Here is a 14,046-nt window from a genome sequence, read left to right as displayed (position 1 = left end):
AAAGGGCTGCCATGTATTCATTTACTCAATTTATATTAGGATTTTTCCACTGATGACCTGGATCCTCAGGATCAAAGTTTTGGAATGGAGAATCTAGACTTAGAGCTTACCACAAAAATCTTCTTATAACTAAGGTCCTTTGCTAAATTAGCTGTCCTCCATGCTTTATTAGATTCTCTGGTAAGAGCTATCTGGTCCTTGACTCAATGTAATATCTTTTTATGAGAGACAAGTAGGTTGTTCAGTGGTTAGAGAACTGGCTCTGTAGTCAGAAAGACCTGAGTTCAAATCCAGGCTCTGACACTTACCAGTTGTGTGACCCTGGGAAAGCCACTTAGCTTCTACTTACCTTACTTTCCTTATATGTAAAAAGGAGACAATAATAGTACCTAACTCACAGAGTTATTTAAGGTCATATTTGAAAAGCACTATACACATGCTAATTATCAAATTTGATTAATTTAATCACAAAAAAGGAAGAAGAAAGAGGAGAAAGGCTAATTCCATTGATTCTTGAGAATAAATGATCAATAGCAGTTGGTAAAATAGGGTCAGAAGAACTGTCAAGGAAATGAAATAAACAAGGAATATGGTGATTCTTACCATAAGAGCTTCCCTACCTTTTTTCATTGTGAAGCCTCACTTGGAAGAGCACTGGATTTAAAGTTAAGAGATCTGGAGACTAGGCTCCGCTTTATAACTTACTAGCCATGTGGCTTTGGGGCAAAGCTCCTTCTAAGCCTCAGTTTCTTCACAAACAAAATCAGAAAAATTATACATCGGTTACCCTTACAGGGCTATTATGAGAACACTGTTTTGTAAACCATAGAATACTAGAGAAATTGTCAAAATCTTTGAGTACACCTATGAGGCAGAGAGGAAAGAAGTCACTCACTGCCCAATAAAAGCTTACCCAGAAGGCTGGCCTTTGGAAAGAGTAGCCTTGGGGGCAGCTGGGGGACTCAGTGGATTGAGACCCAAGGTCTTGGGTTCATATCTGGTCTCAGACACTTCCTAGCTGTGTGAGCTTGGGCAAGTCACTTAGTCCCCATTTTCTAGCCCTTCCTACTCTTCTGCCTTGGAACCAATTGACTTCAGGTAGTGATTGTAGGGGTTACAGAGGTAAGGGTTTAAAAAAAAAAGAAAAATAGTAGTCTTGACTATAAAGAAAAAAATATGGAGAGGGTACTAGTAGCCTATACAAAGCAGGAAAGTTGTAGATGTAGCAGACACTGTCAGGGAGAACTCCTTTAGGTTCCTTGGGAAATTGGTGAAACAACAGTTTAGAGTGGAATTTGGTGTTTATCAGATTGAAGTGCCAAGGTTTTTTAAGGTTTTTCCTATCCTGATTAGGCTCAGAAGTCAACTGAAATGGGTTATTCAGGACACTCAGAATCCCTCTGAGATTATGGAGCCAGATCCAGATAAGCATAACTACTGAGCTATTTGGTTATAGTGAACAAATGTGTTTCCCAAATTAATTGATCTAGTTAATTAATTCAGGAGTGCCATCTCCTGCCCCTGCCTTGCCCCCATTAGATACACACATACTTAGTGAATAATCTTCTACCTCAGGGCTAGGGCGGAGAGTGAGAGAAATAGGATGAAGACTTCAAGTAGAACCTGCCTAAGGTTATGTCTGGAGTGTTGGCCACCTAAAGTTATAGGACCGAGGCTTGTCCACCTCCCCAGGTGATGATGGGCCTTGCTTGAAGTCATCCATCTGTCTTCCTTACATTAACCTGAAGCTTCATGGATTGGACCAGATCAAAGAAAGCTCTCCAAAGCCTGTCTTGGGTGATTTAAAGAGAAGAGTGAGGGAATGATAGGTTACCTGAGTAATGTAAATAAATGTGCTAATGGGTCTATTAATTTGGTCTCAGAGAGAAACTTTTAGAAAATGAGGTGACCTGGAGAAAACTGACATGCCAAATGTCATAGTTACATAACCAGGAATGTACATTGGCTATTGCATAGTTGGTTCAGGTCATGCTAACCCAACTCTTTGAAGGGTCATGTACATTATTTTTATTTTGAATTTACATACTTCCCTGTAACTTCAACTTGGTTTTCATTTGTGTGAATTTGTTTGTTCTCTTGATTTTCTGCTCATTAATATTTTCTTCCCTCCTCCTCCAGTAGATTTTTTTTCAAGTATAACGTTGGCTTTTTTATTTTGTGTTTTTTATTTTGTATTTATAATGTTTATGGACAAATCTAATAGATAGAATTTTTAAACCAAATTAAAATTTCCATTAGAAACTGGGAGATGAGAAAGCTTGGTGAGAACATGGGAACAAAATTTGCCCAATTGTTGTCTCCTCATATTCTCTGCTTCAAAAAAGACAGTCCCCTTTCTAAAAACAATGGATTTGGGTACAAGACCCTCCCCTGGCCAAATTTTCAAAGAGTGTGCCCACAGTTCACCCCAAACCCAAGTCCCAGTCTGGCCATTGTGTGTGACCTTTGAAAAGTCACAATTCATTTCTTTGGTCTTTTCCTGGGTAAAATCAGGACAATATCACCCAACTTCAACTTCAGTTATTAGGAAAACCCGATGAGATGATAGATATGAAAGCATTTTGAAATAGAAAGTGCTATAGAAAGATATGGTTATCTTCTTTTTTATAATAAATATACATAGTCTTCCTCTAATCCCAAGTCTAGATGAAACCACCATAGATTATCTAACTTGGTCTCTTGTTCCCAAAAAACCCAAAGAAATGGTAGTAATTCTCTCTCCTTAAGTCTTTTTAAAAAATAAATTTTATTTTTTTTTTGTTTTTATACCACTGGGATTTCCCATCATATCACTCCCCATTCTCTCCCAAAGTACCATCCCTTATAATAAGAATTTTTAAAATCAGGAAAAAAAATTCAGTAAAACTAATGAAGGTATTCTCACTCCCTACCAAAAAAAAATGTCAGATGTTTCATTCATTTTACTACAAATAATGTTACAATAACATTTCCTTTCCTTTTAGGAACTTTGAACAGTATGATAACATTTAGTGCTCCTTAGTCCATCAACTACATAAAGCAGTGAGGAGATGTGTTTTCTCATATCTCTGCTTTGTTTCCCCAAGTCTTAAAGATCATCGAGAAAGAAATTTTGGTGGCTTCCTTAACCAAAACCTTACTGGTGTGAATTGTTATAACAAACTTCCTCCTGATCCATTTGAGTATATTTCTTTCATCAAGGGAGAAGACCCAGAAAAGATAGTACCCAGCACACAAATTACTCTTCAATATTGTGGCAGGGTATCTTTTCTTCCTCTTCTCCACCCCACCCCACCCCACCCCCAGCTCAGATCCCCAGGTCATCTAACTTTCCCTTTTTGTTCTGGCTCTCTTCTGAAGACATTGATGGTAGCTTCCATCCTTCCAAAGCCATATGGAAATCCAGTGCAAATTTGAATGTCTTACTACCATACATGGGTGACCATTTCCCAACAGTTTCCCCTTGAGCCTCTAACTTCCTGTCTATTGAAGTCATTTGTTAATTCAATCAAACACATATTCCTTTCCTAAAATGTAAAAGGAGAAAAGAAAAAGGGAGGGGGAACTTCCCCAAAAAGGAAATTTTTCTCTAATGTGAAAAACACCTCAGTGGCTCAAGAAGATGGTATGACTCCTATGTTACTTTAGTCAAAGGGGCAGAATAAAATGAGAAAGAGAAATGGGGACAGGAAAAGGAAAGGGAAGGAAAGTGCTTCATGCTGGGGAGATTAAAGTCAGTTATGCTAGAAGCTTGAGATAGATGCCCAAATCAATTAAGAAGCATAAAGAATAAAATTTATCCTCAAATTGAGACAAAATCAAGCAACCAAGAAACAAGTGTGGAATTTCTACATCTTGTTTTTAAACAATTTAAATTGAACTATCCCTCCCTACCAAGTCACGTTGAGGCAGATCATCACATCCTCAAACAATCCCAAAGTTCAAACACTATCTATAATTCCAGTTTTCCATAGAGCCTTACCCTCAGTGAAAAGCCCTCAGGTAAGTGGCAGGAGCTCTCATTAACCTGATCAATGCATGCTTTATTGATTAATGTATGAAAGTGAAATGAACAAAATTGAAGCATGTGAAACAGCATGTTGATTTTTTTAACCACACACATGTGCAAAAGGGGAATCATTCCTTTTTGTTGTGTCTTTAAAGGAAGATAATAAATATAAGAACTGCATGAATTTATACAGCCCCCCACACCCCAGCCATAAAAACAAAGACTGCCATAACACTGAAGAGATCTCTCTAGCATATGGAGCTCTAGTCAGATGAGGATGAGAATGAAATGGGTGTTCATGAACATGGCACGGAGCACATGGGCCATGAAATTGGAGGTTCCTGGATTCTGTTGAATTACATTTACCAAATCTATTGGAGGTGAAAAAAAACATTTTGTCTGCACATAAAGATGTAGTCACATGATATCTCTGGAACTTGCCTATCTGAGTTTTTAATCATGATATTCCTTTTCATTTTGAGGTCATCTGCTCAAAGCAGCCTATCTTCCTCCTTAGCTAGCATCCATTAATAATTCAGCTAATCCTTCAGGCTGGTCTGACCAGAACTGAGGCCATGACTCCCTTCCTCATCCCCATCCCCAGCTTCTCTGTCTATCCAAGCATCTTATATATAAGATGTGCCACTCTGACACCAAGGCTGGTCCTTTATTAACAATAAAATTTTTAAGAAGGAAAAGGGAAGAGAAGAAGGTACATACAGCTCAGAAAGGACTGTGTTCTGTTCTCTTGGTGCCTATAGAGTGAAAATGACTCATAGCAAGGAACCCTGGGTCTCTGCAAGAAGCATCTTGGTAATGGCTTGTCTGAACATGGGTGATTTTTCTAGGCAGGGGGCTGCAGTTATTAGTGAGAGATGGCTTTGATCCTTGATGAACTCCTCAGGAATCTTATTCCTTTAGAGAGGAAACAGCTAATGAACAAGCTTAATGCCCTTCATCCTTTCCTCAAAATCTATGGTAGGTACCTTAGCAAAGTCTGTGGGTAGAATAAGGGGCAGCAGCTCCTCTCAGTGTTCCATCCAACTATAGGAAGCACTGACCACTGGACTGAGAGGATGTGGGTAGAGAGAGTACTTCCTCCCAGCGCTCTTGGCCCCCTATAACCACTACATTCTTCTTATTATTGTTGCTTCAATACTGAACCAAATACAGAGGAGCTTGTGAGTGTCTACACTGGTTTTTCCCTCTGTAGAAAAACAGGATAAGAGGAAGAACTGTGGGAGTAGAAACACAGAAGAAAAATAACTGCATGATCACATGGTTCAATGGGGATATGATTGGGGTTGTAGACTTTAAATGATCACCCTAGTGCAAATATTAATAATATGGAAATAGGTCTTGACCAACGATACATGGAAAACCCAGTGGAAATGCTCATTGGCTATGGGAGGGAGGTGGGAAAGGAAAGAATATGAATCATGTAACCATGGAAAAATATTCTAAATTAATTAATTAAATGAACATACTTAAATTAAAAAAAAAAGAGAAAACCCCAAATGGGGTTACAAAAAGTCAGATACAAATAAAATGACTAAACAACAAGACCCCAAAAAAAATCAGAATAGATGTTATACCACCTAGGGCTAACAAGAACACAGCTAATGTATATTTTTAGGTACAGACCAATTAATCATAGAGCTTATTGAGTACTTCTTATGTATTCCCAAACAGAGCAACTTTCTTTTCAGTAGATCTGACTTGCCTGCAATCTATTTAGCATTAGATAAGGAGCTGTGCCCTCACACCCATTCAGAAATCATTTGACATAGGAGTCCAAATTGAGTCAGAATCATATGCTCCTAGAATCATCACTTGAGAATATGGGCTTGTTTTGTTTTGTTATTGTGTGTGTGTGTGTGTGTGTTTTTTTATTTAAAAGGGGTCTGCTATAAAGAGCTTGATCAAGCCTTGTGCAGAACAAGTTGGGGTTGGAAATATTTATAGCATATGAGCATGTCCTTAACTATCAACATATGAATAGCCAAATAATTCACCAGGAATGCCCCTCTGAGTATTACAAGGGCCCTGGGCACAATCCAGGTTCATTCCAGTTTAAAGTCTTTTCACAGTATTTATTGCTGCCACTTAGTGATTCTTCCCAAGGAGTTGGGAGAGAACATTCTGTGGCTTCCAAGGAGGAAGCCACCACTACCTTGGGACCAAACTGTATATGCCCAGCTCTGTGGGAAGTGCTCTAATTCATCTCTGCCTTCCATCAACTGCTATATAAGAAGGGACTCACTTCTTGCTGGATTTTTTTTAGAACTTTTATCATTTCCCCAACAATTCCCATCCTTAGCACATCCTTGTCACAGATCCTCCAGCCCTCCCCTGCCTTAATATTTCCCAACTCATATAATAACCTTGACTAAAAGTAAGTTATAGAGTAGTCCATAGGTATTAACTCTGACTTGATGGTTAGAGAGCCTCCTTCCATGGGTAAGTAAGGCCCTGTACCACCGGAATTTCCTTTCCCCTCCACTATCACTTCAGGGCACCATCCACAAGCTGTCCATCATCCCTGGGTTCACCCAGCTCCATCCAGTATCCAGGTGCATTCGAAGCTTCCACATTAAGCCTTCCAAACGTGGGGAATCCCATGTGAATGTGCCCCTCCCATGGAAGATGGCGGGCAGACGGGTTTGCTTCTGTTGCCTGTAGAGAACTGATCCCCTACCTGTCTGTCTATCTGTCTGTCTGTGCCTATGTGTATGTTTGTCGCTTGTTCTTGCAGGGAAAGTCACTGGTGGGCAAGCGTCTCACGGGCCTGATGCAGTCCTGACAGTTCCACCAGCTGAGACGGGAGCCGCTGACCACACAGGCGGGCGGCGGCGCTCAACATCTTCAGAGAGACTAACCTTAAGGGGCAATTTGGTTACTGTGAAAGAAAAAGAGTGAGGGCGAGAGGGGAGGGGAGAAAAGGAGGACGTACCTAGGTCTGGATGGGGAGGCAAATGGAGAGGAGAAAAAGAAACCATCAGCAGAGCTGCAGAGATGCCGCTTTTTATAGTTTACATCAACATTTTCTTACCTGTATAGCTTTGTTATGACACTCAGTTCTCTACGAGGTCCTTGTTTCTTCGAACCTGATTTCGGGGGAGAACGCCTCACTGTGAACAGAGGGGTTTGCAGGGCCAAAAATTTCCTGCTCTGAATTATTCCTTGCTATCATTATCATTATTATTGTTATTGCTACTATTATTATTACGGACTACCACCGTCCAAAATATCCTCCCTTGTGGGAAAGGAGAGAGAGGAGAGCCCGAGTGAGCAGAGTCAGTATTAAACGTCAGTTTTCCCTTTCTCTGGCACATCCTCAACTGTAATAGGCACAGCCTGCTACTGTCATCACCACCCCGGAGCCTCCATCCATCCCCTCTTTGGGGCTGCCTAGGCACCATAAAATAGCTACCAGAAGCCACTTCCACTTAAGATAGAGGATTTATTTCTCCTGCTCTGTGAAGCCACTCTACGAGTTCCCATCCCCCACCTCCCTCTCAGACGGACTTCTTGAATATGCTCTGATTGCCTTTCTCCTCATTTGTTGTCTCCTGGTCAGGGGAAATCCAAGGCATCCGAGATTCTTTCTCCAGAAAAAGCACCAGTGCATAAGGAGTAGCCATAGATTTATTAGTTAAGGCCTGAAATAAGAATCTTGTCATTTTATTACTTATTTCTTACACTTATTCCAGAGTATATTCTCTTCTATGTTATTCAAAGGCTAAGGTCTGGAGGAAATTCCAGAGACACTGGAGATCTCCAGGTTTCACCAAGCCAAGAGAAATATGAAAAGGAGGAAAGATTCCCAGTCTTGGGAAGTCAACTGGATGGGTGGCTGGCCAACAGTTCCCCCACTCAGGTTGAATTGAATATGGCTAAATCTCTCAGTAAGGACTCAGTCATACCCAGCAGCAGCACTAGAGGAAAAGCCTTGGAAATACCCATATGACATATAAGGACTAGAGAAAATAATATAAACAAAATAAGGCTGATTATTTAGTGTGAAAACTAAATGCCCATGGACAAATTGGATCTAGATTTCTTCCTGATCCCCACCCCATGGATGTCTGTCATCAACTATCATTTGCCAGAGTGACACTGCTTCCTAATGACCCCCAAATAAGACTGCTAATAAACCTATAGCTAAGTAGGATTATGTTTTTCCAAGTCAGATGTTCAGTAACTGGTGTGCTATGATTACCTTTGATTTCTTTTTAGCCACATCCCCTTAGATATTATAAACAGAAAGCAATAGAAATAAAACAATTATCATTGGTGATTTCTTGATTCACACATGCAATCCTTTAATGGTGACTAAAGGCTTCATAACGGACTTCTCAACACTCCCTCCCTCCCTAACTTGTTGCTTGTTTTGTTTCCCACCCAAATTGCTGAGTCAGTGGTCTGTAATGGATTCTATTTTATCCATTCAGATCTCTTTCATGGTTGAGCTGCCATGGACATCAGCAGGCTTCTAGTTTCCAGTCTTTCTGTACCTCAGTTTCTCTTACCTACAAAATGGAGAAATAAGCATCTTTGCTCCCTTTTGGAGGGCTTAGTGGGAAATCATGCAATAACTACAGACATTCTCAGAGCACCTCAGAAATAAACTTGGGCAGGAAGGAGGTGACTTTTGACCATGACACCAGAGACCTCAACCCATGTGTGATGGCAACAGCAGATTGCCAGAAGAGACAATGGCCCCAGGGGATACCCTGCAAGAGAATGAGTACAGCAAAACTACAGGGTTGATGGGATCTGGGAAACAGATGCAAGAATGGGTCCCCTTTCCCCCAGGAGTTTCTTTATAGGGATCAACTCCAAATAATTTAGACACTCACTGCATGCTCTGTCACTGAGCCTCACTCAATGTGGGAAAGGTCACAGGATCCTTCTGGCATCTTTCTGCACATGAGTTGCTTGAGGTACATATGCTCATTTGCCTTTGACATCCTCTCTCCTATCTTATAGCTTTTCACATCATGTTCACTCTCATATACAACTAACCCATTTCTGAGTTCAGCCAGAGAGCCATCTAAGCATGCCCCCCCCCCCCCCAGGTCTCAAAGCATTGCACATTGCCTTCACTGCCTTCTATGGTCATCAAGAGCAAATAGAACTGACTAGTGACAAAGGGAAGCCTTGAGAAGGAATGTATTACGGGCAAGTCAGCGGAGGCCTCCAAAATTGTTCCCTGAGTACAGACACTACAGTTTCCTCTCTCAAGTCCCAGATGGCATGCTTCCTATAAATTGGGTTTCCTGGCACTTTTCTGTGGTTTTGAAGTGGGCTTTCCAGGGCATGATGCCATTGGAATTATCTACTCTTGATTGAAATCGAAGCTTGGATGAATGGAATTCCCTAACCTGAGGACTTGGTCTCAGGCATTATTGCTAAATTTATCCAGGGTCCTGGAAGACCTCCTTGATCCTCAGTCGAGGACAATTGGCCTACAATCTTTGCAAACTTGGCACATTTGAGAAAACTCCTTAGACCTCCAAGTAGGAAAAAAAGTAGAGAAAAGATCACCCAAGACTGTTAAAGTGAATGGTCTTGAATTCCTTTAAGAGACCTCTTGATAGACGTCTCACACTTCCTAAGGCAGAAAAGAGTCTAAACCCTTTCCTTCTCCACTCTATCACCAACTAAAGATTGTTAATCTATATAGCAGATACGCAAGGTAGGGTGTGGGTTGTCACTGCCCAGTGTGATACAAGGTCAACATGTGTATGCTGGCCCTCATATGAAGTTACATCATCCCTCCATTAGCCTAATCTCTATGTATTCCCAGAAGCCCTAAAGGCTAGAACCAGACTACAATCAACACAGACAAATTTCTTGTTGCCCTTCTCTGCCCTCTTCATCCCTACCTTTTGTCACAGCAGTGAGAATACTGGGTGAACCCAAACTTTGGACAAGTGATTCTTCTTTATGCTAGGGCACAGTGACAAGTTTGATAATGGTACCCTGTAGAATGGAATACTGAGGTTGTGTCAAAGAGACAACCTCTGCCCAGCTGCAAAGCAAATTCTTAGGACGTCAGTGCACTAAGAATATCTAGGACAAAAGGATGCCCATACTAATTTTCTCCAATAGAGAGAAAGTAGAAAAAAGCATGGGTTATCAGCATAAAAAATATTAACTTCTTCTGGAGTAATTCCATTACAGGTGACAGAATATCAATACCAATATAATTCAACAGTATTTATTAATTACCTACCACTCACAGAGCACTGTACCAGACAAAGGAGGGAGCATAAATTTATGTAAGACACTATCTTTGCCTCATCTTTTGAACCCTTACCTTCAGTCTTAGAATCAATACCAAGTATCAATTCCAAGGCAGAAGACTGGTGAGGGCTAGGCAACTGGGGTTAGGTGGCCTGCCACAGCTTCCATAGCTAGGAAGGAGATGAGGTCAGATTTGAACCAAGGACTTCCTATCTCTAGGTCTGACTCTCTATCCACCAAGCTACCGTCCCTGCCCCAACCATCCCTACCCTTAAGGACCTAACAGTCTAGTAGGGAGGATAGATAAGACACACACAGAAGTAAATGTAATACACATGTCATGATCAACACAGAGAGGTACAAAAACCCAGCCTTGAGAAATCTGAGGGGAAAGATAATCTCCAACAAAAGGAATCAGAGAAGGTGCCTAGAAGAGACAATATCTGAATTGGACTCTAAAAGGGATTCGTAAGGCATTATATAATCTACTTCTCTGAATTAACAAGGTGAGGCGGGGTCCCTGAGCATCCAGAAAACTGTGTTCTGGTCCTGCTAGATAAATGTTGGTGAGAACCAGAAACAAAGTAGGACCAAGTGATCTGAAGAGACTTCCCATAACTACAAGCCAATAGAATCATTATCTTCCATTGGCCAAGAATTTGGTTGGAGTATCCTGAGTTGTCTCCATCAAAACCAGAAGAACCCTTCTAGCGAGACTCCAGGTTGCTGTTTGTACTCTGGGGCACCGAACAGATGCCTGGCAATGAACCTCTTCCTAGTCAGTAAACTTGGTGTGTTCAAACTACCTCACCTCCTAGCTGATGAACTAGGAAACTGCTGCCTGCTTACTTTCTTTGCTATTTCACCTTCTTTCCTTTTTAATCCATTAGGAAAGACTCCACATGCATGGATTTCAAAAGATATTTCTGGGATCTCTGCAGGGAGGCTAGAAAGGGACTAAAGACTTTAAATTCTCTCGCTCTCCCTTCAACAAAGTTTCACAAAGCTTCCTGTTCCCACTGAGCCATTACACTGAATGACAATTAAGACAGTGTTCAGGTTCTCTAGGCAAGTGTGATAATGTGCCCCTCAACACTGCAGTGACCTTACAGTCGAGCATTAATAAACACTATGGTCTAGAGTATGGACAAGTAGTAGACAAATGATGCAATATTTAATCAACCCAGGATTCTGCCAAAGAGCTGTCAATGCCCACCACCTAGAAGTTAACACTCCATGGTATCAAGGCATTGTTGGATGGTACTGGGCGGCAGTTCCAGGGTCATAAGGTAGTAAAGTAGACTCTGTAGCAATAAAGTCCCACAGGCTAGTACAGTGGAACTAGAGTCAGTAAGCCTTGAAGAAAAGTCCAGTGGGGTTAATCCCAGAAGGAGGGAGTAGACAAATGGCCATCTAATCAAATAGACAAGGGGAGGCACCACGGCTCGGCGGTGTAGGTCGGACTCAAGTATTACAAACTATACCTTTTTTTTTTGCTGTGTGGTAAAAGGACATGTCTGAATGGTCTCTACTGTACTGCATGTGGTTCTCAGTAATTTATTATTATGGACTTTGGGGGCATTTAGACTCCAGAACTAAACTTGCTAGTATGGTCTGAAAATAAACAACTCTATAACCCCACTGCCTACCCAGCTAATTCTGTATGACTCAATGGGGGGGTGGGGTGGCGATGGCTTTCTTGGGCAGTGATTTATCTCCAGCAAAACACAATATTCCCGGGCACATCCAATTATCTGTTTCTCTCGCTGAAACAAACAAAAGGGGGGGGAGAGGGGAGGAAAGCCATATGCCCAGCAGCTTGGAAATTCTAAATCACTGAGATGCCCTGGTTTGTCTTAAGAAGGTACAGTGTGTCACTGGGGACTTCAGATCTCTAGGTTTGCATGGTTAGGTGATTTCTTTTCCCAATTGTTTATGCTCAGACATAAACCTGACCACCTACTAAGCCATAAGAGTAGTTAGAAATGACACAGATCTGCTCTTGCATAAAGTCATAGGCTTAAACACTGATGCAGACTGGGCGTTGAGCAATGAGAATTTGTTTTTCTTGAGTGATGGACAGTCTCATCACCGACTAAATCCCCAAGCTTCAGGATATCCGACTGCCTCTGAATCAGACAAACAAGCAAGACTAAAGGACCACAGGAAAAAAATCTCAAGACTGTCTGCTCTATTCATGAAGAGGATGCCTTCCAATGAAGTACACACCCTGTTGGCAGAGTCTGTTGTTAGAGTTAAAAATAATATAATATAAGAAGCAAAGGGATGAGTTCTCCAGTGCTCACAGAGTCCTGTCAATCTACTCCTAGGGGCATCTACCATCTTGGAAGAAAAACTCTCTCCCAGAAAGAACACGGCCCTAATGAAGGGACTTTTATTTGATGGGAATTTCAATTGCTAGCAGTTTCATTTCCTTTCACGGCACAAGGCATTTAAATGCCATCGGTTGGGGGGCTGCAGGATTAGGCTCAGTCTCTTTAAATTAAATTGAGACCCTGGAAATGAGTCTTACAGACCATGCAGAAGTGGCCATTTCCATCTTATATTAAAGTGGCTTTAACTTACTTGTAAGTCTTGGCCATCACCCAGCCCTTGGAAGCCAGGGTTACTCAAGCATTTGCAAACTCATACCCTGGACTATCTAAGGATCCTCTTATCCACATTAATACATGGTCCTGCCTTATCAGAGCCCAGAGCAAGACTGGCTACCAGATGACATTTGTCTTAAAAGGAAAGCCATCTCAGGTGTAAGGTCTGTGAATGAGGCATCAGGTTGTGTAAAGCCTGAGGTGGGGAGTTTGGAGGCAGTGAAGGTCAGCAAGAAAAATGAAGATTTTGGTGAAAGTGTTATGTAAAGGGAAGCATTTCTTATCAACTTATTCCTAGTGCCTATGTCCAGGGAGTGCCTTTCTTCCCTGGAAGACCCTGAATATTTTATTACCTGAGAGGCACAATGAAAGGAATGGCAGATTTGGAGCCAGAGAACTGGTGTTCAAATCCTAACCACTATTTATTACCTATATGACTTTGGGCAAATTACTTAACTCTCTGGGCCCCAGTTGCCTTATTCATAAAATGAGGGGGTTGGATTAGATTAAGTACTCTTAACCTGGGGTCCACAAACAGGGGGTCTGTTAAATTGGATGGGGGAAAATATTTTTTTTTCACTAATCTTTAAAATTTATTATTTCCTTCAATTATGAATTTTTAAAAAATCATTATTCTGAGGAAACCATTGGCTTCACCAGATTACCAAACAGCTCCATGGAAAAATATGAAGAAGGTCTAGATCAGCATTGGCAAAGTATTGGCATGCATGCCCAGCTGGCACTTGGGGGGCTGCTCTATTCCCCCTCTTCCCAGTACCCAAGGACAGTTTTTGCATGCCCTGCCCCTCTGGCCAGCCGCCCAAAATGAGAACTTAATCCCTCAGCTCTCTAGGGTAATGCAAGTGGCACACAGGTAGTTTAAAGTTGCAGATTGGGCATGAAAACTTGAAAACCTTCACCAGTGCTGTTCTAGATGATCCCCTGTGACCATTCTTCCAGTTCTTCATCCATGGCCATATTTGGTTTGGTAGAAAGTCTCTTTTTGCCTGTGATGGATAGTCCCTTCCACTTAGTGAGGTACAGGTTTCTTCTCTACATGCAACCCTGTGTTGGCAAATCAGTTTTCATCATGTGTGATCAAGAGAAAAAATGAATACTAGATAGGACAGTTGTTTCTACATTTAATGGAGAAAAGAGGAGATGAGAAGGGAAGAA

The 14,046-nt window shown here is 41.4% G+C and overlaps 1 protein-coding gene across 3 annotated transcripts in view; it reads left to right on the top strand.

Moving 5' to 3' along the window:
- The window catches only part of RGS6 (regulator of G protein signaling 6), a 773,101-nt gene extending 761,199 nt beyond the window's left edge, over positions 1 to 11,902 (top strand). For all 3 annotated transcript variants that reach the window (XM_007472890.3, XM_056810707.1, XM_007472889.3), the window contains one exon: positions 6,765 to 11,902. In XM_007472890.3, the coding sequence (XP_007472952.1) occupies positions 6,765 to 6,812 (48 nt within the window). In that variant the 3' untranslated portion in view covers positions 6,813 to 11,902. The remainder of the gene's footprint in view (positions 1 to 6,764) is intronic.
- Positions 11,903 to 14,046: the final 2,144 nt, after the last annotated feature.

Source organism: Monodelphis domestica, chromosome 1 (assembly GCF_027887165.1).
Source record: "Monodelphis domestica isolate mMonDom1 chromosome 1, mMonDom1.pri, whole genome shotgun sequence".
Taxonomy (NCBI): domain Eukaryota; kingdom Metazoa; phylum Chordata; class Mammalia; order Didelphimorphia; family Didelphidae; genus Monodelphis; species Monodelphis domestica.
This window is presented reverse-complemented; position numbering and strand designations above follow the sequence as displayed.